Below are 24,994 nucleotides of genomic sequence, written 5' to 3'. Positions count from 1 at the left end.
CCCTTAAATCCTACTAGGATTTCACCACCATCAGTCCATTAAAACGGTCACTATCATGGTCACCAGTACTTTCACTGGCTAAAATCAATGGATCCTTTAATTTTTTTTGATAACTTTATTGAGATATTAATTCAGATACCATACAATTCATCCATTAAGAGTGCGCAATTCAATGGCTTCTGGGTATTTACAGAATTATGTAACTATTACCAGAATCAATTTTAGAATATTTTCATCCCTTTAAAAAGGAATCTTGTACCCATTAGTATACCCTTCCAACCCTCCCATGTTCCCCAGCCCTAAGGAACCACTAGTTTTCTTTCTGTCTCTATATATTTGCTTATTATGGACATTTCATATAAATGGAACCATATAATATGTTGTCTTTTGGGATTGGCTTCTCTCACTTAGCATGTTTTAAGGGTTCATCCATGTAATAGCATGTACCAATATTTCATTCCTTTTATTGATGAATAATATTCTACCATATATCGCTGTATCATATTTTGTTTATCAATTTCATCAGCTGATGGATATTTGGGTTGTTTCCACTTCTAGGCTTCTATGAATAATTCTTCTATGAACATTTATGTACAAGTTTTTGTGTGGACATGTTTTCAGTTCTCTTGACCATATACCTGGGAGAGAAATTGCCGGATCAAATGGTAACTCTATGTTTAACTTTTGGAGGAAATGCCAGGCCGTTTTCCAAAGCAACTGTACCATTTTACATTCTCACAGTGTATGAGTAGCATATGGGTGCTCTGATTTCTCTACAACCTTGGCGACACTTGCTATTATCTAACTTTTTGACTCTAGCCATCTTAGAGAGTGTGAAATGGTCTCTCATTGTGTTGTTGTTTTGTCTGTTTATTTTTTCCTTGGTATATCTTCATTTGTCATTTTACTTTAAATATTTTCTTGTCCATATATATTGTGAATTTATCTTTTGTAAATAGAATATAAGTAAATTTGTAATACAACCTATTTTTTTCCCTTTTTCTTCTTTTCTTTTTTTTAAAGATTGGCCCTGGCCCTGAGCTAACATCTGTTGTCAATCTTCCTCTTTTTTCTCTTCTTCTTCTCCTCAAAGCCCCCCAGTACACAGCTGTATATTCTAGCTGTAGGTCCTTTGAGTTCTGCTATGTGGGATGCTGCCTCAGCTTGGCTTGATGAGTGGTGCTCGGTGCGTGCCCAGGATCCAAATCACTGAAACCATGGGCCACAGAAGTGGTGTGCGCGAACTTAACCAGTTGGCCACGGGGCCAACCTCCCTTTTTCCTTTTTAACTGTGGTAAAAAATACATAAAGTGTATCTTTCAGTAGTGTAAGTATATTCACACTGTTGTGCAACAGATGTCTAGAACTTTTCCATCTTAGAAAACTGAAACTCTATACCCACTAAATAACTCCTCATTTTCCCCTCCCTCCAGCCCCTGATCACCACCATTCTACTTTCTGTTTCTATGAATTTGACTACTTAAGACACCTCACTGGAGTGAAATCATGCAGTATTTGTCTCTTTGTGACTGGCTTATTTAACTCAGCATAACATCCTCAAGGTTTATCCATGTTGTAGCACGTGACAGAATCTCATTCCTTTTTAAGGCTGAATAGTATTTCACTGTATGTATATGCCACATTTTGTTTAACCATTCATTCTTTGATAGAGATTTGGGCTGCTCCCACCTGTTGGCTATTGTGAATAAGGCTGCTACGAACATGGATATGCAAGTATCTCTTGAGATCCTGCTTTCAATACTTTTATATACATACCCAGAAGTGGGATTGCTGGATCATATAGTAGTTCTATTTTTAATTTTCTGAGGAACTGCCATAATGTTTTTCCTAGTAGTTGCCCATTTACAATGTCCCCAACAGTGCACAAGTGTCCCGATTTCTCCACATCCTTGCTGACTCTTCTTATGTTCTTTTGATAATAGCCATCCTGATGGGTGTGAGGTGATATCTCATTGTGGTTTCAACTTGCATTTTCTCTAATGGTAGTGTTGTTGAGTATCTTTTCATATGCATGTTGGCCATTTGCATATCATCTTTGGAAAAATGTCTATTCACGTCCTTTGCCCAGTTTTTAATCAGGTTGTTTTTGGTTGTTGAATTGTAGTTCTTTATACATTCTGGATATTAATTCCTTATCAGATAAAAGATCTGCAAATACTCTCTCCCATTCCTTAGGTTCCCTTTTCACTCTGTTGATTGTGTCCTTTGATGCACAGAAGTTTTTAAGTGAGGTAGTCCCACTACTTTTTGTCTATTTTTGCTTTTGTTGCCTATGCTTTTGATGTTATATCCAAGAAATTACTGCCAAATCCAATGTCATGAAGCTTTCCCCCTGTGTTTTCTTCTAGGATTTTTGTAGTTTTGGGTTTTACATTTATGTCTTTAATCCACTCTGAGTTAATTTTTGGATATAGTATAAGACAAGGGTCCACCTTCATTCTCCTGCATGTGGATGTCCAGTTTTCCCAATACCATTTACTGAAGACTGTCCTTTCTCCTTGAGTGGGGGGCTTTGGCACTCTTGTTGAAGATCATTTGACCATGTGTGCGAGGGTTTTTTCTGAGTCCTCTATCCTGTTCCATTGGTCTACATCTCTGTTGTTATGCCAAGACCACACCACACTGTTTTGATTACTGTAGCTTTCTAATATGTTTTGAAATCAGGAAGTGTGAGACCTCCAACTTTTTGGCTATTTGGGCTCCCCTGATTTTAAGTCCCTGTATGACTTTAAACAAACTAATTAAACTTGTTGTGCTTACTTCTTCATTTTCAAAATGGGGATACTACAAACTTCATAGGACTTTTGTAAGGATTAAATGAAATAAATGTAAAATGGTAATAACAGTAGCAGACAGAAAATCAGTGCTCAGTCATTGTTAGCTGTTATCAGTCCCCGTGGGATCAGTATAATATAGTAATGCTCGAGGTGCAGGATGAATGGAGGTCAGGCAGGATAACTAGATGGAACAAAGTATGCACCTAAGGAGGTAAGAAGAAATGGGGCTCGTCCAATGGTATCACCACAACTGCCAAGTGAGGAGCAAGCAGCAGTCTGTTAGCAAGTCTTCCAATCCACCTCCAGGAGGGAGCTAAGGAGTGTGTGAGGCACAAGACATACTGCCACTGCTCATTCACAGGCTGATATCTAGGGAGGAATTGATCTCCAAATATGTTTTTCTCAAAGGAAAGAACGGGAAGAGAGAGCTGATTGTCCAGATAAAAAATATCTGCTCAAGTAGATATATTTTTTCTCAAAGGTGGAAATAACTTTATTGATTTACTTGGTAACAAAAATATGTTTGTTAGATGAATTTCAAACATATAAGCAGAAATAACAATAAGGATGGAGGCCAAAATTCACTAAGCCCTTACTATGCCAGCCACTGTGTGCTAAGTGTTAAATCTTCATTATCTCATTTAATAATCCTATAAAGTAGTTTCTAGTATTATTACTCTAATTTTGCATCCTAAGAAATGTGGACCCAGAGAAGTGAAGTAACTTGCACAATGTCCTACAGCTAGTAAGTGGAGGAGCCAGAGTTCAAACCTAGATTGTCTAACCAAAGAGCCTCTACCTTAACCATGCTGTCTCAAGAAGGCTAAAAAAAAAAAGGAAGGAAAATCACCCATAATTCAAACATCCAGAGAAAATGACTCTTAGACTGCTGATGTACAGCCTCATGGGTCACTTTCTACAAATATATCATTTATTATTATATTATATATGTTATACTCCATAATTTTTAAAAATCTTCTCACTTTGCTTGCAAGGTATTCTATTATTTGGATGCAACATAATTTACTCAACCAATCTATACTGACAATTCTTAGGTTGCTTCCAGATTTTTAGTATGACACATAGTTACAATCATTCTTGTAAATACAGGTTTGTTAACTTGTATCATTATTTTTTTATGATAAATTTCTGGAAATGGTAAAATGGCAACTGATAACGTACACTCTGACACCTTTCCCCAGAATTGTTTTGACAATGTACACTGCTACAATTAACACGAGTGGTGTGTTTCTCCACACCATCACTAACACAGGGCATTATCGTTTAAAATATCTGATAGTTGAAAAATGGTATCTCTTTGGTTTTTGTTTACACTTCTTTGGTTATTAGTGCGGCTTATGAGCCCTTTCTGTATCTTCTCGTGAGAACCTCCTGCTGATATCTTTTGCCCGTTTTGTACTATGGTACTCAACTAAAAAATGGTCTTAATTTACTAAAGACATATATACACACACACATATGCATACATGTGTGCTTGTATTTTCTAAGAATTTGAAACAAACTCAAATATAGAAGAGTTGCAAATACAGAACAAAAAACTTTTTTTCCTGTTCCCCTTGAGAATAAGTTGTTGACATGATGATCCATCACTTCTTAATCTAGGGTGTGATTCCTACAAACAAAGACGTTCCCCTATATAACACAACCATCCGACGTAGGATATTGATCTAATTAGGACATTGACACTACCATCTAGTCCTCAGATCCCATTCAAGCTTTTCCAGTTGTCCCAATATCATCCTTCATAGCAAAGCAACTCAGTTCAGAACCACATGTTGCCTTCAGTTGTCATATCTCTTTAGTCTCCTTCAATCTGGAAGTGCCTTAGGCTTTCCTTAACTTTCACGGTCTTGACGCTTTTGAGGAGTACAAGCCAGATATTTGGTAGAATGTTCCCAATTTGGGTTTGTCTGATGTTTCTTCATGATCAGTTTTAAATTATGTACTTTGGGTAGGAATATCACAGAAGTGTTGCTGAGTTCTTGTCACTGCATATTATCAGGTAGAATACAATTTGGACTAGCCCTGTTACTGATGACATTAACTTGATTAAAGTGATGTCTGCCAGGCTTCTTTACTGTAAAATTATTCTTTACCCTTTCGTAGTCAATAAATATTTTGTGGGGAGGTAATGTGAGGTTAGGTAAATATCTTGTTCCTCGGTAACTTTCAATTTATTTATATCAGTATGTACTCATGACTTCCTATTTCATAAAATGGGCTATAATCCATTACTATCATTATTTTGATGTTCAAATTATCTCCGATTTGGCCATTGGGAGCTTCATGGAGCTGGGTTCTGTATCCTTTTGACACACCCTCATCATTCTTTAAGCACTTCTAAACATAAAAAGATGTTAAAGGTGTATCTTTTTCTTTCTCCAGTGTCCTTGTTCCTTCCAATGAAGAATGGTATTTAGACATGAGTATTAAATAAACTGATTGCTATTTCCCACTCCAAGAGTTTAGGACATTCCCTTTTATTTTCTTGTATTACTTTTGTAATTTAATTTATTACATTTAAATCTTTAGCTCTTTGGAAATATAGTTTGAGGTGAGATATTAGGTAAGGATTTCACTATATTATTCCCAAATGATTAGGTTTTCCCCGCTAATTTGAAATACCTCCCTAGAACAATAATGATGCTTGTTTATCATAAAAATTCAAATAAATAAAACCTACAAAGAATAAAAGAAAACACCCAAAATCCACCACCGAGAGGAGAACATTGTTAACAGTTTGGTGAACAGATTTTAGGCCTCTCTCTGTACCAGCACTTCTTGTTCTTACTGAGAAAAACTATTAAGAGACGTTAAGAAGTTGCTGATAAAACCATTGCTCATTCTGAAGAGTATATTACCAATAAACAAATATAAGCAGGGTTACTTTAACTATGCATATATCTGTTTAATTTTGGCATTTCTCTCACAGCCTTTCAAACACTCATGCAGCCTCTGAGGGGATTTAGCTTCAGTCTTTCATGGGTTTATTTGACCAAATATCACTAAGTTTTTGAAACTTTAACATCTCCTAAGTTAGTGTTAGAAAAGAATTTGGAATAAGCTATGTAGAATTTTACATAAGAAGGGCCATACTGCATATTCTATTACTACAGTCTGCTTCTCCACTCCACTCTATCTTGGATGCTCACCCCAGAAATCACCCCAGTCTCTTCTGCAGCAACAGCTGCTGCAGGGCCGCCCCTGCACAGACTCTCCCCGCAGTCTTCGCAGCCACCAGCAGCCTCAGCCCTTCACAAAAGCCACAGTGGCCACCACTGCCCCAGGATGACTGCATTTCCCCTGGAAGGCGGTGGGCACTCAGGCCCAGCTAAACAAAGCTGCCACTTGACTCTCTTCTTCAGTATTTGGGAGATTTGGTTGGTATCTGCTTTTGTTCTCCAATGTCACTTCCAAACCACTCCTCTGCTTTCTGGTAAAAACAAAACAAATGAAAAACTCGTGCTTTTTTTTTTAATCTAGCCAACCCTAAGAATTTCCCTTTTAAGTAGCTGTCTTTATCAAGCTCATGGACTTTTCCCTCTCTGCATTGAAGACTCTGTCCCTGGTTTACAGTCTGAATTCAAACATCTTCTCTTCCACCAACACTTCCTATCTCAGAAACTTGCTCTGTTCACTCAGCCGCGCTGCCAAGTTGGCGAGTCCACTGCCGGTCCCCGAGCCCCTCTCCTTCTCCTTGTAGGCCAACGGAAGTTGTCTCCAATTCATGCTTTCCCTGCCTGGAATTTGCAGTCCATCACTTTGTTCATTATTTTAATACCTTAAACTCCTTTGTGCTTTGTCTGTCTGCTGACTCCACCTGATGAAACATCACCCTGCGTGCACCTAGGAATCTTAGCATAGATGCAACAGTCACACAACCTGACAGACTGGTGCCCCATACATATCCGATTCTTCTCTAGTTGGTGTGTTCTTCCAGTCTATGAAACAACTATCTGAGATCTTGCCCATTTAACCCAAACTCCAAAGAGGTAACTAACTGTCCCTCAGTGGATGACCACACCTATCATTCTTGGAGTAAAGAGAAGTCACGAGTCCATAGCTTTGACAGAACTCAACACCTTGCCTCCAGAAGCACCAATCTATTTGCATTGACACTACTCTTTACCCCTTCCTTTCCCTCCAGTGGAGGAAATGTTATTACGTCTAAAAGGCCAATACTTCCATAGCTGCTTTGAGGCACCTGCTGCCTTTTCCAGAACACACACCACGACTCCCTAACATTTATTTAGAACTTGCCATGTATCAAGCAGCATTCAGAGGGTATGACTTTTAGGCCTGTTTTATGGATGGGTAACAGAGAGAGTGAGGGTTAAGGAATTTCCCCAAGTGGTTTAGTAACAGGCCCAGTGGCAAGCAGCTGGAAGCTGCTTCTTCCTCTTCTATATCTTCATCCATTCCCTCTCTATTGAATTTTTCCCATTCACATTTAGACAGAACAAAACAGAAACGAACAAAAAAATATTTCTCTCAACCTCTTCCAGCTATTGTTTTCTCTACCCTCAGGAACAGCTTTCCTAGAAGAGTGCCAGGATCCCCAATGAGCTCTCTGAACCCACCTTCCATGTGGCTCTTTCCATCACTCACTCTGTTCCTGCCTTTTAGCTGCTTGAACCTACTGGTTCTTCCCTTTCTCAGCCCTGATGCTCCCTCTGTCAGGAAGACATCTTGGCCCCTTCTGTGACTGCCTTTATTCCCGGGGCCTTGGCTTAAATGTTTCCTCTTCAGAGAGGCCTTACCTGAACACAACTCAAAGTATATCTTCCCCCCACTCCACAATTATGCAAAATGTCCTTTTTTTCTTTATGTTATTTATCACCGTCCATAATTATAGATTGTTTGCTTTGTTTTCAAAACAGTTTTGTATGCTTTCTCCCTAGACTGTTGCCTACATATGGGCAGGGACAAGGGCTGCTTTGTTTACTAAAATAAACCTAGGGTTTAGCATAGTGCTGGGCTCATCAAAGGTGCTCGTTTACAGAGCGTTCACATCAGAGAAGGTGTTCAACAAATACTGTTGGATATATGTTTACGTTTACTTACATCAGTAAATGGCGCCAGCCTAGTTCTAATGTCTGAAAACTGGACAGCATTCTTGATATTCCCTTTATCCTTTCTTTCCCCAACCCTAATAAGCCCAAAGAGATCAGAGAGGTAGCTAGCAATCAGATGAAGTAGGGCCAACTAGGTTCTCAAGGCCTTACAGGGCCTTTATTAGGATGTGGTTTTATTATCCTGAGATCAGAGATCATTGGAGGGTTTGAGCCAGAGTAGTGGTAAGAGCTGACTTATGCTGTAAACTGTACTATCTAATAAGATAACCACTAGTCACATAGAGCTACTTACATTTAAATTAATTAAAATAAAAAGTCAAAAATTTCAGTGCCACATTTCAAGTACTCATTAGCTGCACATGGCTAGAGGCTGCTATAGCAGACAGCACAGATCCAGAAAATTTCCATCACTGCAGAAAGTTCTATTGGATAGTACTTTGTGAAAAGGTTCACTAGGCTGTTTTGAAGAAAAATAGGAGCCACCAAGAGGCAAGGAACAAGACGAATTAGGAGGCTGTTCCAAGAGTTTTGGTAAGAAATGTGGGTGACTTAGATTGGCATGGAAGAGGTGAAGGTTGCAAGAAGATATCAGGATCTGGACATACTGAAGATACAGCTGACAGGATTTGCTGATGGACTGGACAAAGGGAGTGAGAAGGAGGGAGGAGTCAAGGCTCAAAGGAGTCACCTTATTGAAGGAAAAACAGAAATCTGGAAGGGTATCCACAAACAAGAGACAGTATGCCTATGGTGAAGACAACTAGAATGAGGGGTGCGGAGTGAGGTGGGAAATAATTGTTTTAAAACCCCATGTGCAGTAATGAAGATAGCAGGCCACACACGACCTGGGGAGTGAGAGGATCAACTAGACCCTGCGTGCCCAAAGGCCTGTGAAGGACAGAGAGCAGCAAGAGGCCAACAGGGAAGCAGGTAATTTCCTCTATCGGTCAAAGTGAGGCTCAGGATAATAGTCCTCACTCTGCATCTTCAGACATTATCTTTTCACTTTGATTACATCACCAGCAGGTAAGTATACAGCAAAACCCCTCCTCACACTTACATCTCGCCTTTCCGCGGTCTGAGACTTGCAGAAATACCTCACTCACTGTATCCTGCAGCAGTTTACAGAGCACTTCCAGAACCTGGTGATTTCCGTTCTCAACTTTCAGTCTTACCTGGAAAATTCGTTTCTCATGAGTGAATTTTCCAAGTGCAACTTCTGAATACACTCTGGTTCTCTGCTTCTCAGTCTAAGAGATCTGTTTTTTTGAAATAAAATATACTCTCACATGGCTATGTTTCAGTCTGGTTTCATCCCACTAATTCTTTGTGTTGAGAACAAGGCTACCAGTTATCACTATACTTTGTGCTTCAGTCCACTAATTCACCAATGATCAAGTCAACACCTACGCCCAAGATTCAGGGGATGGAGAGATGAAAGCACGCCTTTTTTTCTCAAGGATGTCCAGTGCCTGAGAGGGAAGACAGAATGCAGCAAGATGAACCATCACAGAGTAATGCGACAAGCGCCCTGACAGAAGTAGGAATAGAAGTAAGCAGATGGATGGGGCATACCTACGGCTGTCTAGGGAAATATCACAGAAGGCTTACACAGAGCTTCCGCTGAGGCTGGCACAGAGACGTGGCAGGAGAAGGAAAATGGGATGACTTCTAAAACCTTAAGTATTATTCCTCTCCTCTTTCCATTGATTTTCCTCTACAAATTTTCCCAGAAAGATAACTGGTTCTTTCAGAATTCAGTTGATTCAACTTAGTACAAAACTTTTAGCTAATATAAGAATCTACTAGCTATTGTTAGGACACGTATGTAAAAACAAAATCCTGAATTTCAAAGAAACACATCAAAACAAGTTCATTCTATTTATTACCAACTGTATTTGAACTCAGTATTCAAGACCTGACGTATCTATAATTAAAAAAGTAACATCTTACAATATAGTGGCTATATTAGTTGGCTTGGGCTCCCATAACAAACTACCATAGTCTGGGTGGCTTAAGCAACAGGAATTTATTTGGTTTCAGTTCTGGAGAACAGAAGTCCAAGACCAAGGTGCCAGCATGGCTGGTGTCTGGTGAGAGCTCTCCCCTAGGCTGCAGACACCCACCTTCCTGCTGCGTGCTCACGTGGCCTCTCCTGGGTGTGTGCCCATGGAGAGGGGAATTCGGTGTCTCTCCCTCTTTTTAAGGACACCAATCCTATCAGACAAGGACCAACCTCATAACCTCATCTAACCCTAATTACCTGCCAAAACCCAATCTCCAGATACCATCACACTGAGGATTAGGGCTTAAACATATGAATTTGGGGGCATACAAACCTTCAGTCTGTAACAGTAGGTTAAGCAGTATGTTAGTAGATTTGTTAATAAATAAGAAAGTTGAGACACCATCCATTCCCTGAAAAATGGCAACATCTTTCTAGTGAGGAAACAGAACGGTACTTGGGCAAACTTGTTAGCAAAGTTTAATTTAAAAAAACATCAAATTTTGAAAACTTAGACTACAGAAGTATTCTCAAAATCAGTTTTCCTATCATTGTTTTGTGACTCAGATTATCAGATTTATGGCAGTAAAATATCAAAATAAAATCATCTGAATAATATTATTGTGATATATCTCAGGTTTTTATACCCAAGCTTTATTTTGAAAGTTTAAACTGTATGTATGAATATTTTCCAGAGTCAAACCCACCAATAATTTTAAATTGGTTAATGCAAATTTTAAATGACCTTCAGTTCTTCTTACTGTAAAAAAATCTTTACAGGTTTCAATAGTGCCTTTACAAATTATGAAATTATATATAGTATCCTCACATACGATAGTAGGACACAGTGATATCATCTAGTCTTAATTACAGGAAAAGTATAGACAACTGTAAGGCTTAGCTTTACTGTTTTATAAATGAACCAATAAAGCTCATTTCAGTGAAATGAGCACACGCTTTTCATAAATTAAAATAAATCTCACATGGCAAAGTAGCCATTTTCAAAATTAATTTAATTACATGTTTAAAGTTTAATTACATTTAATTAAGCATTTAAGTTTAATATGAAATAAATGCATTATCAGTTAACAACTACGAAATGAAATACTGCCTTGATAATTAAAATCTATAAATTTTCCTATTCTGTGCAAAACTGCTAGTTTTCAAAAAATATTCTGAAAAAATATATTTTAAAGCCAAAGGACTAGACCCTCACAGCCGATCAACGTGTAATTCTCCCGGCACCCAGCCTCGTGGGCTGTCCGTGTGCCGCACAGTCAGTGGAGGCAGCCTGGGGCAGAGGAGAGCAGAGGTTTTGCAGACATGGGTTTGGGTGTTAGCTTAGTCACGTACAGCCTACGACAGCAGGAAAGCTACCTCAAGTTTCCTACAAAATGGGGACAGTATTACATCTCTCGGAGGGTTGTCTGGAGGATTAAATGAGATATCCCATGGTCGAATACCTGGAACAGTGCCCGACAGGGAACAGGTATTCAACAAACGTTCATTCCTTCCTCCCTTTAGTTGCTGAATGAATGAAAAAAACCTTGTACTTTCTGGATTAAAAAAGTTTTATCCTTAAAATATATTTTTAATTACAAAAGTAAGATCATATTATTCTCATTTACTTACATCATACTTAATGTACATTTTACATTTTTCATTTGCCTAAGCACTCCATGAATGGAGGCAGCACAGCATTATTGCTAATCCAGGTTTCTAAGTCAGAAAGAAAGGACTTTGATTCTGGGTTCCACCATTCACTGCCTGGGAAATCATGGAAAATTTATTTTGACCTATTTCCCAGACGTGTATGTATATGGATGTCTGGTTTAGTGAATGGCAAAATCAGGAACTAGTACAGTATAATCAATACAATCATTCAAACTTAACAACAAATTAGTGATGTAGGTACGACAGGTGGTATTCTGCCCCCCTTCCCCATTTTTCACAGGAGGATATTTATTTTCACTGAATTTAAGGGACTCGCCCAAGTTTTACAGTAGGATGGACTCAGTATCAGAACTCAGATTTTTAAATTTCTTTATCAGTGCTCTTTCCTCCATAACACAGGAAGGTAAAGGCGAAAGACACCAAAATCTTCTGAAGCAGTAAAGCAAAATGAAATAGAGAGGGATCTGACTTACGTTAATCCTGGCTCTACCACTTAATAGTTGAGCCTCAGATAACCTGCTTCTGTGAAGCAGTTTCTTCTTCTGGAAAACAGAATATATACTTTTTTTTTCCTGGCAGACTGGCCCTGAGCTAACATCTGTACCTATCTTCCTTTACTTTCTATGTGGGACGCCACGACAGCATGGCTTGATGAGCAGTGTGCAGGCTTGTGCCCAGGATCTGAACCCACGAACCCTGGGCTGCTGAAGCGGAGTGCGTAAACTTAACCACTACACCACTTGGCTGGCCCTGGAATTCAGGCTTTCACAGAGTTGGGAGAAGGATTATACTAGATAACAAATGTAGAGTGCACAGCAGCGGGACCCACACTTGGCAGTCGTGCATCAGTGGCAACTGTTGGTGCTAAGGCAGCATGCAAGGACCACTTTTGGTAAGTCTCCAGCCAAAGACTGGGGAACATCACAGCAAAGTGAAGAATGTTTGTTTTCTTTAAACAGTTTTAATAAAAATAAATAGGATAGTCTTCACTAAATTCTCAGGTAATATTTCTGGAAAAGAGACTCTAGATTTTTAAGTCATTTCAGTTCACAACTTCCTGTCTATTAAATCACTATTTAATAACTCATCTTACTTTTAAACTAATGGTTTTACAGTATGAAAGAAAGCAGAGCCAACAGCCTTTTCCATGGATTTCCTTCCTTTGATCCCACTGCAATAAAAATTGAAATGAAATATTCTTAACACTTTATAAATTATTCAATGTCAAATACTGTAATTTTCAGAGTTTTGCCATGATAAAGTCAGTAGCACTATAGACATGTTGTGTTGGTTTAATACTTAAAACTCTTCATTGTAAAACTCAAACCCTAAATTCCCTTTAGTCACCTGAAAAACTACAGATTGTTTTATTTACAGCACAACTAGAAATAGAAAGCCTTAATAAATAAAATATTGGAAAACATACACTTGTTTACTTTCTGAAAGAGCACTTATGGAAAAACATGGGGCAACAGCACTACTTTACGCCATTTTCACTGCTCTTCTTATCAATAAGTAATACTTGGGTATCCACTTGCATTTAGGGCTGAAAGATCCTGATTTAGAATCATTCCACATTTTCTTGAAAATAAAAACAGCAGGTATTGTAAAGTTGGTATCCAGACTTTTCAAGTCACAAATTAACAGTAATGGCAAGTCCAACAGTTACAGGACCAGGAAAAAAAACCACATGTAATGAAATAATATAAAACACACACAATTAAGGTTATAGATTATGTGGAAAACTAACACTGATTATTAGGATATGTACCTTTAGTATGCCTTCTTCCAAAAGACGTGGTAAAAATGCATCCATTAATCTTTGAAACCACAATTGAGCCATTAACTTACCAGGATTCTACACTAAGAGTTGAAGATATTTTTTCTGGAAGAAAAAATCCATGCCACTTTGAAGCCTCAATTAGTTCCTGCGGTATCCTTTTTGATGCATCATAATAGTGACCGAATATTGAAGATGATATTGGTCCAACCTGTTAAGAAAACCCGTATTCGTTGCTAAAAAATTAGTTTTTTTAAAACTACAATTTATTCTTCCTACATTCAGCAAAACACTGATATATTTATACATTTTAATGCTAATAAGGAAGAGCTGATATACACAGACTTATTAAATTTCAAAGAAGCACACAAGTGTTGTTATTTTAAATTCTCAGTGGTTAGAAAGCAACCCTTTCATCTTCTATGTTTCTTCACTCCTGGGGAAGAACCTGGTGGTTCCCTAAGTTTGATAGGAATTTAGACACTTCTTTGCTTTTTTACTATACTGTATACCTTCCTAAGTTCAAAAATTTAATATACATAAGTCTTAATGTAAGGATTTCAGGTTTTAATGACAAATTAAATATGCAGTTGCTAAGAACTAATGAAAACTTAAGCCAAATTAAGTCATTGGTGAGGGGCCCAAAAGAAACTAGCTATTTTAAATATATTAAACAGAGCATCATTTTAAAACTAGATTCTCACAAGACAGTGTGTATATATATTCAAATTTTCTTACAAACTTAAAATTAGGCTTATAGTATAAAATGTACTAGGTACTCCAGATGGGAACAAGGCATATGGTAAAGCAGGAGAATATACATAAGCTACATTAGATAAACCAGAAATCTGGCACAGTCATTATCAGTTCATTGATAGTTTCTCTTTTGTGCTCTCTACTAACAATTTCTCCAACAAATTATTTTTCTCATAAGAAACTAATAACTACTGAAGCTGAATTTATTTACATAGGATAGTAAAAGCCCAGGACTGTAACATTCTTACTATAATTACATTGCTTTGAATGGACTTGGGCTGATTTCTTTCATTCAGCACATCAGAAATATACAGACACCTCTAACTCAAGCTGAACTACTAACAGATTCCACTTGGCAATAACTCTAATGAAATCTCTGATCTAAATTTACATAGTTTCCACTGTCCTGAATACTACAAGACAGACAAATTTCAGAACATTCAACAAAATTAGATGATCTGCAGAAATTAAAAAACTATCCACAGCAGGTTCCTAACGGAGTTTACTAGGTAACTGACAACTCTGTAGTTTAGATAAGAGGCATTTGCTTGACACTACATATTTGCATCTGAAGACTTCAAGGACTCATGTTCTTAAATTTAATGCCTACAAACATGAAATTACACAGTTACACAGAATAAAAAAATGTGATGTCTAATAGAAATATTATTCTCAGATTCATAGTCTGTGGGTTCGACATTTATTTTCTAAATAAAATGACTGTTCATCCCTCCATAAGGCACTGTTTATTTTCCGCAATGAAGAGACCTATCAATTTGCTCAATCTAATCTTTTCAATACAACATATCCAGAAGTATGCTTCCCAAAACACCATTTATCTACTGACCATGAAAGTACTGAAAAATAAATTATGTGACATTAAAATATGTTTCTTAAGAGTAGGGTGTAAAGTTTTTAAACATAAAGTTATTAGTCTAAAGCAATTTAACTAAGGTCTGTTCTTTGGCCTATAATCTATTCTTTATCCGGATTATAGTTCAGAATGTTTCTACTGCAATCTCTGCTAGAGCTCATCTTTTTACTGTGTAAGTCCAAGCCCCCTTAATGTTTTAGAAAGGCCTTGACTAACTGAACTTTGATCTGATGTCTTCATTGAGAAAAACACCAGGTTGCCCATTTCAGATGCAAATCCTCCTAAGGCCCAATAGAATTTAGTAAAGACAGCAAAAAAGAAGAAACAAGAAGTTTCCAGGATCCTCTTTGAGAATCCTGGGGCACACTGGTGTCCTTAATCCACGCTGCTGCATGGATTAAGGTAGGTGATAACCTTTCCTGGTTCAAAAGAATAAGCAGAGTGCCTACAAACTGGGTGGAGACCAGGATTTGGTAATAATAAAACACCATGCAATAAAAGCTTGGTCTATGTCAGAGCCTCTGAAAAGGCATCAATGTACCACATTCCCAGGCCTAGTAGGGAAGCTTGCAAAGGCCTACCTGAATCAAACAAGCATGAATAATCTATTTTAGCAGACTGGCCATGGGGAGAGAGGAAGAAAGAGAGACTTTCACTTCTTTTAAGTTTGACTTAATAAATTTATTAGTGGACTGAAGGTCCTTGAAGTCTTATGCACGCAGAGAAATACGCTAAATCGCCAAGAAGCAAAGCATGCTTTCTAAGTTGCCATCTCTATTACTGTTTCTAATTATAATATTAATGCGATAGAAATCTCAGATCTGGGATGAATCAAGACCGAAAATTGATTTCATGCTGGGACACTTAACATATAGAACACAAATAATTCGTTAAAACCTAAAAATAAATTTGGAAGCTTTTCTTATTATAATTAAGTTACTAATTTTTTTAGAAATTAAGATTAGCTATGGCAACTAAAATATTCACAAGGTAGACAGTAAGAATTTTATTAATGATGAAAAACTTTAATCCTTCAATAAAAAATGAAAATGAAAAATAAATATACTTTTACAGGAAAAAACAATTTTGTAAGTTTTCTACTCTAGACATAGCATTAACATATAATCAGATTTTTGAAGCGCTGTGAAATCTTTTGCAGCCTAGAATTATAAAACAAGGACTTACAGTATTTCCTCTAAAAAAATAACTAAATGCTTTAAATCTAATAATACTATTACTCCATGAAAAACTGTCAACTCCACAAAAAAACAGAACTATTAAAAAAAATAAAACTACCATCAATAACTAGCCATTTACTCAGTTTGATAAGAACATGTTGCTTTAGTTTTCCATTATGCAAACTTCTACTTCACATTCGTAAAGTACCTTTAACACTGTCAACATGGAAGAGTAATAGAGAATGGCACAGTAAAAATTTACCATGCTAATGGAAAATGAACTCTGATGCCAGGCCAGGAGGAGCACAGAGCAACAAAACAATACCACCCTCTCCTTCAGTGTGTCAGAAAGAACCAAACTTTGAGACAAAAGCTGCACCACAAATAAACAGTCTAAATAAGACATTTTCTTTTACTGTTATCATTTCTTGTTTCTCAGGGTGGTGTAACAAAGCAAGAATCCACATGGTTACTAAACCACTTTGAGCTCAGTTCAACCACCAGAAATTGGAGCTAAAATAACAGCAATTTCACTAGGCCACTGTGAGAATCTAACGCAACAGTGGTGATGAATATTTTGTAAATTGTAAAGCACTACAGAAATGTTATTATTATTCCTGTGTCATGATTCACTAGAGAATCAGAAGGCCCATCTCTATCCTTTGTAATTCTATTGCCTTATTGTCGTCACCTACAACATGCACACATCCATCAGAGGACTGTTGTGGCTGAAGCACTGAGACAGAAAGCCACAGTATGTAATGAGGATTTAATGTAATCAAGATCTAACACACGGTCATGAATCGCTGGAGCCATTGTGGGCCTTGGTGCTGGAGCTCTACAGTACTGAAGAAATGAAGTCTCAGAATGCGCTGTAGGCTAGCAATTCTTGGGGTGAAGAGGGAACAGGGTTTGATGACCAGATTGGGAAGAAGAGGGCATGTCCACCTGGGAGAGAGAACCAAATCACAGGATGAGGGATGGGGACTTTTTAAAACTAGACCCTCCCTCCAAGTGGAAGAAGCGCTTGCTTTATGCTCTGCTGAGCTGTTGTTACTGACTTATGTGTGCACATTCTTGTCCTTTTCTGCATTTCCTAAGTGGGAATATGACTACATGCTTAGGACCTGGTGACAACTTATATTAAAAGGCATTTCTGATAATCGACACGGCTAGTCTTCGACTATGTGTTTAATCTTTATTCATAATGGTGTTAACTATGTTTTGTCCCAAGTAAAATAAAGAAAAGCCAGCGTTTTGTTGTTTTTAAAGTGGTAATAGCAAAGTAGAGTCTGAACTTACAAAGCAGAGGATGATGAGAGCCCACCAAAGTCTACCAGTCTTGGCAAATCACCATATGCAAGATCTCTGTGACAGGTGAATATACATGCTGCTGACATTTCAGAGAAATGCAAAGAGGCCAGAATGAAGGTTCTATTTTCTAAACTTGACAGAACTCACTTGTAAATACCAGTTAACTTAACTTTGACCACTGGGTGTTAATTCAAAATAAACTATTATTTTATTTATATTAATGTAACTTAAGTCAGTTTCACATTTATTCACATACTATAGAATTCATTCACTATGTATTCAACAAATCACTATTGAGCAGCCATGATATGCCAGCAAAACAGAAGTCAAAGTCCCTCTTCTCACTAAGCTCACATTCGGGTAGGACAAGGCAGATGCTGTACTGTCTGCCTGGAGATAATAAGTGCCCTGAAGGAAGAGAAGACGGTGAAAGGAGACGATACAGAGAGCAGCTTTATTTTACACAGAGCGACCAAGGAAGACATTCCTGATGAAGTGATATTTTAGCAAAGACCTGAAGAAACGGGACAGTAAGTCACCTAGGAAAGACCATTCTAAGAATCACAACTTTGCAAACCTAGAGCACTAAGCACTGGGTTTGTGCATTAATATGGAACCTCTGAGAGGTTGGCTCCAAAAGATAATCAAAGGAGACACCCCACACTCTATAAGGAAGAACAGAATAAGCTGTGCACTTCTACCTAGAAGGGGCAGGCAGACCACCTACAATTACAATACATAAAGAAACAATGAATTATAAAAAAACAAAGAACTTTCTCCCCAACTTTAAACTGATTTCATAACAAGCAGTAAGAAAAACGGCTTAAATTTCAGCTACTTGCATTTTCATTGACAATTTCACTTGAAGAATGTTAGTGACCAATGAAAAGACCAAAATCTAGTTGAGATAGGAGTGAAAATAAAGGAAATGAAGACACAAGTGACGTACATAGTCTAAAACTGAATTGGCATATTGTCTTCACAAAAAAGCTAAATGTAGGGGCTGGCCCCGTGGCCGAGTGGTTAAGTTCGCGCACTCCGCTGCAGGCGGCCCAGTGTTTCGTTGGTTCGAATCCTGGGCGTGGACACGGCACTGCTCATCAGACCACGCTGAGGCAGCGTCCCACATGCCACAACTAGAAGGACCCACAACGAAGAATATACAACTATGTACCAGGGGGCTTTGGAAAGGAAAAAAATAAAATCTTAAAAAAAAAAAAAAAAGTTAAATGTAACTTAGAGCTTATGTTCATTATTGACTCTGAACATACCAGTAGAAAAGTTAAAATACGGTCACCCTCTACAAAAGAGTCACCACTAAGCCCACTTACTTAAATGAATCTGCCAGATCAAAGACATGAAGTTCTCTGCTATTAGAGTTCTCAAGTGCTAGTCCTACATTCCTTGTCTGTTTTAATCTGTGTCACTCATCTCACACTTTCCTGAGCAGAACAACTACATTTATTCTGGCTCCTGGTATCCAGTTCTCAATCACATCCAAAAGCTAGGCTATGCCTGCAATGACTTCTGATGACACAGAGCTTCCTTTTAGTTTTTAATACAGATTTATGGTATTCTACCATACACAGACACCATAATTTCTTTAATTAGTTGCTTACTGATGGACATTTAGGTTATGCCCAATCTTTTGTTATTAAAAAATATGGCGCATAAATAGCTCATATATATTTCATTTTACACCTGAGAAAATACACTTGTCATGTAAATTTCCAAAATGATCAAAGGGTATATGTTTTTGTAACTTGGCAGGATACTACTAAATTACCCTCCACAGAAGTTTCCCACTAGCAAAGTCTGAGACTACTAATTTCCCTCATCTTTGCTGATTTAGCATCTTACCAACATTTTAGACTATCAACAATCTGATAAGAGAAAAAGGGAAAGTCAGCGTAGTTTTAATTTGTACTTCTCTTACTGTAACTGAAATTGGGCATCTGCTTTTATATGTTTAAGGGCCACCTAAATTTCCTTTTCATGTTTTGCCTGTTTTTAAAAATTGAGTTGGTAGACTATTCCTTATTCATTTTAGAAGTCCTTTATATACAGGGAAAATTTATTCCTTATTTTACTCTTTGAGTTTAAATATCCTCTCCGCAGTTTATAGTTTGCTCACAGTTATTTAAATCACAGCTTAAAAATTGGGGCCAGCCCAGTGGCATAGTGGTTAAGCTCGTGCGTTCCACTTCAGTGGTCTGGGGTTCACAGGTTCGGATCCCAGGTGTGGACCTATGCCCTGCTTATCAGGACATGCTGTGGTAGGCATCCCTCATATAAAGTAGAGGAAGATAGACATGCATGTTAGCTCAGGGCCAGTCTTTCTCAGCAAAAAGAGGAGGATTGGCAGCAGTCAGCTCAGGGCTAATCTTCCTCATCAAAGAAAAGAAAGAAGAAGAAAAAATCATACTATTCAAATAGCTTTCCCATCTAAATTAGAATAATTTACCATTGCTTAATACACACATATTACAACATATTTTAAACTTGGTACACAGCTGACGCTTAAATCAATATATGTGACAATGAATAAATACATTTATCATTCACTAAAGATTTACTATCTGGGCATTAACATAGGTGCTGGAGATACAAGAGAAAGTGAGACAAACGTTCTGCCCTCATAGAGAATTCTGTCTGCTGGAGGAGAGAGTTAGACTAACAACTATAATACAATGTATAGAAGAACTTTAAAATACATGAAGTGCTATGGAAATGATAATTAAGGACCGGATAATTAAGTATGGAAAGCTGTCAGAGGTAGGAACATTCGCACTTGGAGAAGGATGAGCTGGTGAATAAGGAAGTGGAAAGCGTTACCAGCAGAAGCATAAGCCACTCGAAAGGAGCAGTTCTCATGGCAGGAGGGCATGTGGCCTTTTATACGTACACACAGAACTCTGGGAGGACACTGGGAGAGGAGGCTGGGCTTAGGCTGTACAGGTCTTGCATACAATTGTGAGAAGTTTCTATCGCAAACTGCAAGCTTCACATCCTGACTCTCATTGACTGGCAGTGCCCACCCAGAACACTGCAGAGAATTCTACGGCTGTGCCTAAGCCTGGCAGGGGGGCACTCTGATTAACAGTCGGCTGGCATTGGTGGGGGGCAGGGGAAACAGGAAATCGAATCCACGTGTGCAGCTGAGAAGTACTGTGAACACACCTCTGTCCTCAGGAAACGTAACATGGACGTCCCTGGGGAAGATCAGAGAAGGGTGGACTATGGGAATCATGTCTTACTCAGACAGAATTTCCCTCTCTTTTTTTTACCAGTATGATAATGTCTGGTAGATATTAAACTTCTCTGAAAAACAAATGAAGCAAACAATCAAATGAGGGAGCTAATAAAAGAACAGAGCCTTCACTAGGAGCAGAGTTCATGAGCTTCAGTGGGGAGACTCACTGACATCTGTTACTAGGCTATCCTGGATAGGTGAGGTTACCAAATAGCTGAGTTTGAAAGTGTAATGGCTGAAATGTATAGAAATAAAAATAGTAGTTTCAGAGAACCAACATTCTCCTTGAACATTTACATGTAGTCATAGAATTTTCTTTTTATTTTCCTGAGGAAGATTCGCCCTGAGCTAACATCTGAGTGGTGCAGGTCCACGTCTGGAAACTGAACCGGGGCTGCTAAAGCAGAGCACACTGAACTTAACCATGAGGCCACGGGGTTGGCCCATAGGAATGGTTTAATTAGTTCTTACTCTGGCTTGCAACACAAGAATATAAGATTCTATATAAAGATTATGAAAGAAATAAAATAATCTATTTTGGTAAAAAAATAATTTGCCATAATTTTATTTTCAAGAAATATCATCTTGATAAAATACTCTACAAAAGAAATATCTAGTTATTTAAATAAATATACATTGTATTGCATTTAAAGAATCATACAAGAGATTTTATAAAACGAAACAAATACATTTTCAAATTTTAGAAATAGTTTGAAAGTTGACTTGCCTCCATCTTGGGTAATAACTGGTAACGCCAAGCTATTTTCATCTTAATGTTAGATTCTGGTGTTTTATGACTACATACGTCTTCATCAACTTCTTTTTTACAATTATCATTAAGTAATGGTGCAGGAAGTTCCTAAGAAAACAAAATGACACATTATTTAGCATCTGTGGTAAAAAAAAAAGTGACAATTTTCTTAAAGCACAACATTAGCAATACTAGAACTTTCCAACATATTAAAACTTGATGCCTTAAAATTGATTCAAGCATAAAGTCATGACAGTATAGATATTTCTAAAACTGAGAAAAAGGGTATATACAATATTAAATGTGAAGTTTAGCAATGAACTAGAATCTAAATATTCAAATTTTCATACTAACAAAAATCAAATGCTATTGCAACAAGAGGCTACGTTCATTTTCTAAAATTTATATACTTAAAGCAAAGTCTAGAATTAACAGTTACATATTACATGTAATTATCGTTATCTTTGCCACAAGGTAGAAATAAACATGTGTGTTATCTGTTTAGTAGTCTGCAATTCTAGAATTCAAAAACCTCCTTCACTGAAATAATGGCTGGAGTGACAACCGAGCACAAGGACGCGGATCTGCCTGCACCACACATCTGCCTGCACCTGGCAAGCCTGTGTCTCTTCTTTTAACAACAAAAATACAATTTAAAATCTCTGACTAAATGAACAGACACTGAATTCTAATTTTTCACCTTTTCTCCTTTGAAGGCTCACCTACTGAGTAGCTACCAAAAATGTATAGGAAACATTTTTTTGTGTGAACAGGTACTACAGAAACAACGCAAAGAAACAAGCACCTAAGTTTCCTGGAGAAGGAGAGCACAGGCAGTAACTGCGTCTTGTATCAGCCAGAAGCACAAAGATAACGTGGAGCAGGGATTAGCAGACGTGATCCTGCGCCACGTCCTAAATTAGTCTAAACTGCAATTTTTACTTTTCAAGATCAAATTTATTTGTGCTTAGACTCATGTCAACTAATCAGCAGGAAAACACATTAACCATCATATATTTTAGTCACCTTCTAAAAGACCTTCAAATAGATTCCCACTTTAACTTAAGCCAGCATTAGAGACTATATCACTTAAGCTTTGAATCCATCATTCCTAGCAAAGCATTAGTCTCTTACAGAAATAAAGTAACTTCCTTTTCAGTGGAAATAAATACTTGTGAGGCGTCTAGCACAACACAGTATAGTGGATATGAGTTTGAATCCTGCAATCAGATTGCATGGGTCCCAATCTTGACTTTCCAGATTAGTAGCTCTGTCTGCGGTTACCCTGACCCCATCTCTGTGTCTCCACTCACCATCTGAAAGATGCAAATAACAGTATTCACTTTGCTGGGTCGTTGTAAGGAATAAGTGAGTTAAAAATGTAAAATGCAGGAGGCGGGACCAAGATGGCGGAGTGAGTGGTCTTCTTTGTCTCTCCCCCTTTGAATCTACAACTAATTGGACATTCACCGGTTAATAAACGATAACCAGATAGCATCTCAAGACACCTGAGAGACCCGTGCTGCTATACATCAGAAGGCGGATGGACTTCCTCCCGGGAGGAGGTGGAAATAAGTGAAAACTCTCTGACCCCCGACCTCCGGACAGCCTAGTACCTGAAAGAGGCTCTCTTCCAGTGGACTCCCCCATAGCATCACCACGCACCAAGTGAGGGAGTGTGCACTCACCGGCAGAGCGACAGTGGAAACAGGTGACAACAGCCCTACCTAAGCCCCCCACGATTACATCTAAGCCCAGGGGGAAACTCCAGGGTCCCGCAGGCACCGGTAGGGAAAGCCTCTACTCGCCATTAGCAGAGAGGCACCGCCCAGCATTCAGAACAAAGGGAAGCTCCCAGGGAGCGGATTCCCCGGCAGGGCACCAGCCCGCCAGTCGCTGCCAGGCCCATGGTCTCCCGTTGTGCACGGATGGTGCAAGAGGTGCCCAGACTTCCCGTGGACGTGCTTGGGGACTGGGTGGAGCTCCAGCGCCCGGCTCCATGGCCCAGGGGGAAAATCCAGGGTCCCGCACCTGCCAGCAGGGAAAGCCTCTGCTCGCCATTAGTGGGGAGGCCCCGCCCAGCATTTGGAATGCCAGGAAGCTCCCAAAGAGCAGAATTTCCAGCAGGGCAGTAGTCTGCCAGCCACCGCCAGGCCCACGGACTCTGGCCAGTGTCCCAGACCAGGCAAGGGGCTCCCAGAGATTCCGTGGGAGTGGTGTGGGGCTGGGTGGAGCTCCAGTGGAATGGCTACGTGGCCCAGGGGGGAAGTCCAGGTTCCCACAGCAGCCTCAGTGAAAGCCTCTGCACAGCACTAGTGGAGAGGTCCCGACTGGCAATCACATGGCTGGAAGGCCCTGGGGCAAAAGTAGCACAGCTAGGTGAGCTAACCACAGACTGCAGAACATACCCATAGCTCTGCTGGGACCTATAGTGGACAAGCGTGATCTTGTGGGCTCTGCTAGGGATAAAGCGGCGATTATAGGTGATCCTGCTCCTGGCTGCTGGGAAAGCCCATAACACCGCTGCAGACCCCAAGGAGGGAGTGCATCTAGGTGGGCTGCAACAGTAGGCACCAGCAGCCTGAGGTCCCCTTGCGATTGCCCCCACAACGGAGGAGGGCCCCACAGGACCACTGTGACTATGAGGAGGAGCCCAGGTCCAGTCAGTAACAGCTGACAGGGTTCCTGGTCGGTGCAGTCTTAACAGCTGCTCCCCCACGACACCAGTTGCAACAAGTGGAAGCAGCGACTAAACTCTATCTCTATGTGGAGGCACAAATCCACACCATCAAGCAGTATGAAAAAATATATTAAATCTCCAGAACAGAAGGAAAATGACAAGTACCCAGAAAACAATCCCAAAGACAATGAAATCTATAACCTAAATGACAATCAATTCAAAACAGCCATTATTACACAACTCAACGAGTTAAAAGAGAATTCAAATAGACAACTCAATGAGCTCAGGAGCTATGCCACAAAAGAGCTTGATACTATAAAGAAGAACCAATTAGAAATACTGGAGATGAAGAACACAACGGAGGAGATTAAGAAAAATCTGGACTCTCTGAACAGTAGGGTAGATAATACGGAGGAGAGAATTAGCAATTTGGATGATAGGAATATAGAAATGCTGCAGACAGAGGAGGAGAGAGAACTAAGACTAAAAAGAAATGAAGAAACTCTCAGAGAATTATCTGACTCAATTAGGAGATGAAACATAAGGATTATGGGTATACCAGAGGGAAAAGAGAAGGAGAAGGGGGCAGAAAGCCTGTTCAAAGAAATAATGGCTGAGAACTTTCCAAACTTGGGAAGAGAGATGGAACTTCATGTGACAGAAGCCAATAGATCTCCAAACTTTATTAATGCAAGATGACCAAGCCCAAGGCATATAGTAGTGAAGCTAGCAAAAGTCAACGACAAAGAGAAAATACAAAGGGCAGCCAGGCAGAAGAAAATAAGTTACAAAGGAAACCCCATAAGGCTATCAGCAGATTTATCAGCAGATACCT

At 38.9% G+C, this 24,994-nt stretch overlaps 1 protein-coding gene across 9 annotated transcripts in view; it reads right to left on the bottom strand.

The window, feature by feature from the left end:
- Positions 1 to 24,994, bottom strand: part of ELP4 (elongator acetyltransferase complex subunit 4) — a 235,009-nt gene that overhangs the window by 150,514 nt on the left and 59,501 nt on the right. For 7 of the 9 annotated variants that reach the window (XM_070626558.1, XM_070626560.1, XM_070626556.1 and 4 more), the window contains exons 4-5: positions 21,456 to 21,587; positions 13,425 to 13,564 (exon numbers count right to left, since the gene is read on the bottom strand). In XM_070626558.1, coding sequence (XP_070482659.1) covers positions 13,425 to 13,564; positions 21,456 to 21,587 — 272 coding nt within the window. The remainder of the gene's footprint in view (positions 1 to 13,424; positions 13,565 to 21,455; positions 21,588 to 24,994) is intronic. The other 2 variants (XM_070626559.1, XM_070626565.1) reach the window with 1 other exon arrangement.

The sequence above is a fragment of the Equus przewalskii genome, chromosome 6 (genome assembly GCF_037783145.1).
Source record: "Equus przewalskii isolate Varuska chromosome 6, EquPr2, whole genome shotgun sequence".
NCBI classification, from domain to species: Eukaryota; Metazoa; Chordata; class Mammalia; order Perissodactyla; family Equidae; genus Equus; species Equus przewalskii.
This window is presented reverse-complemented; position numbering and strand designations above follow the sequence as displayed.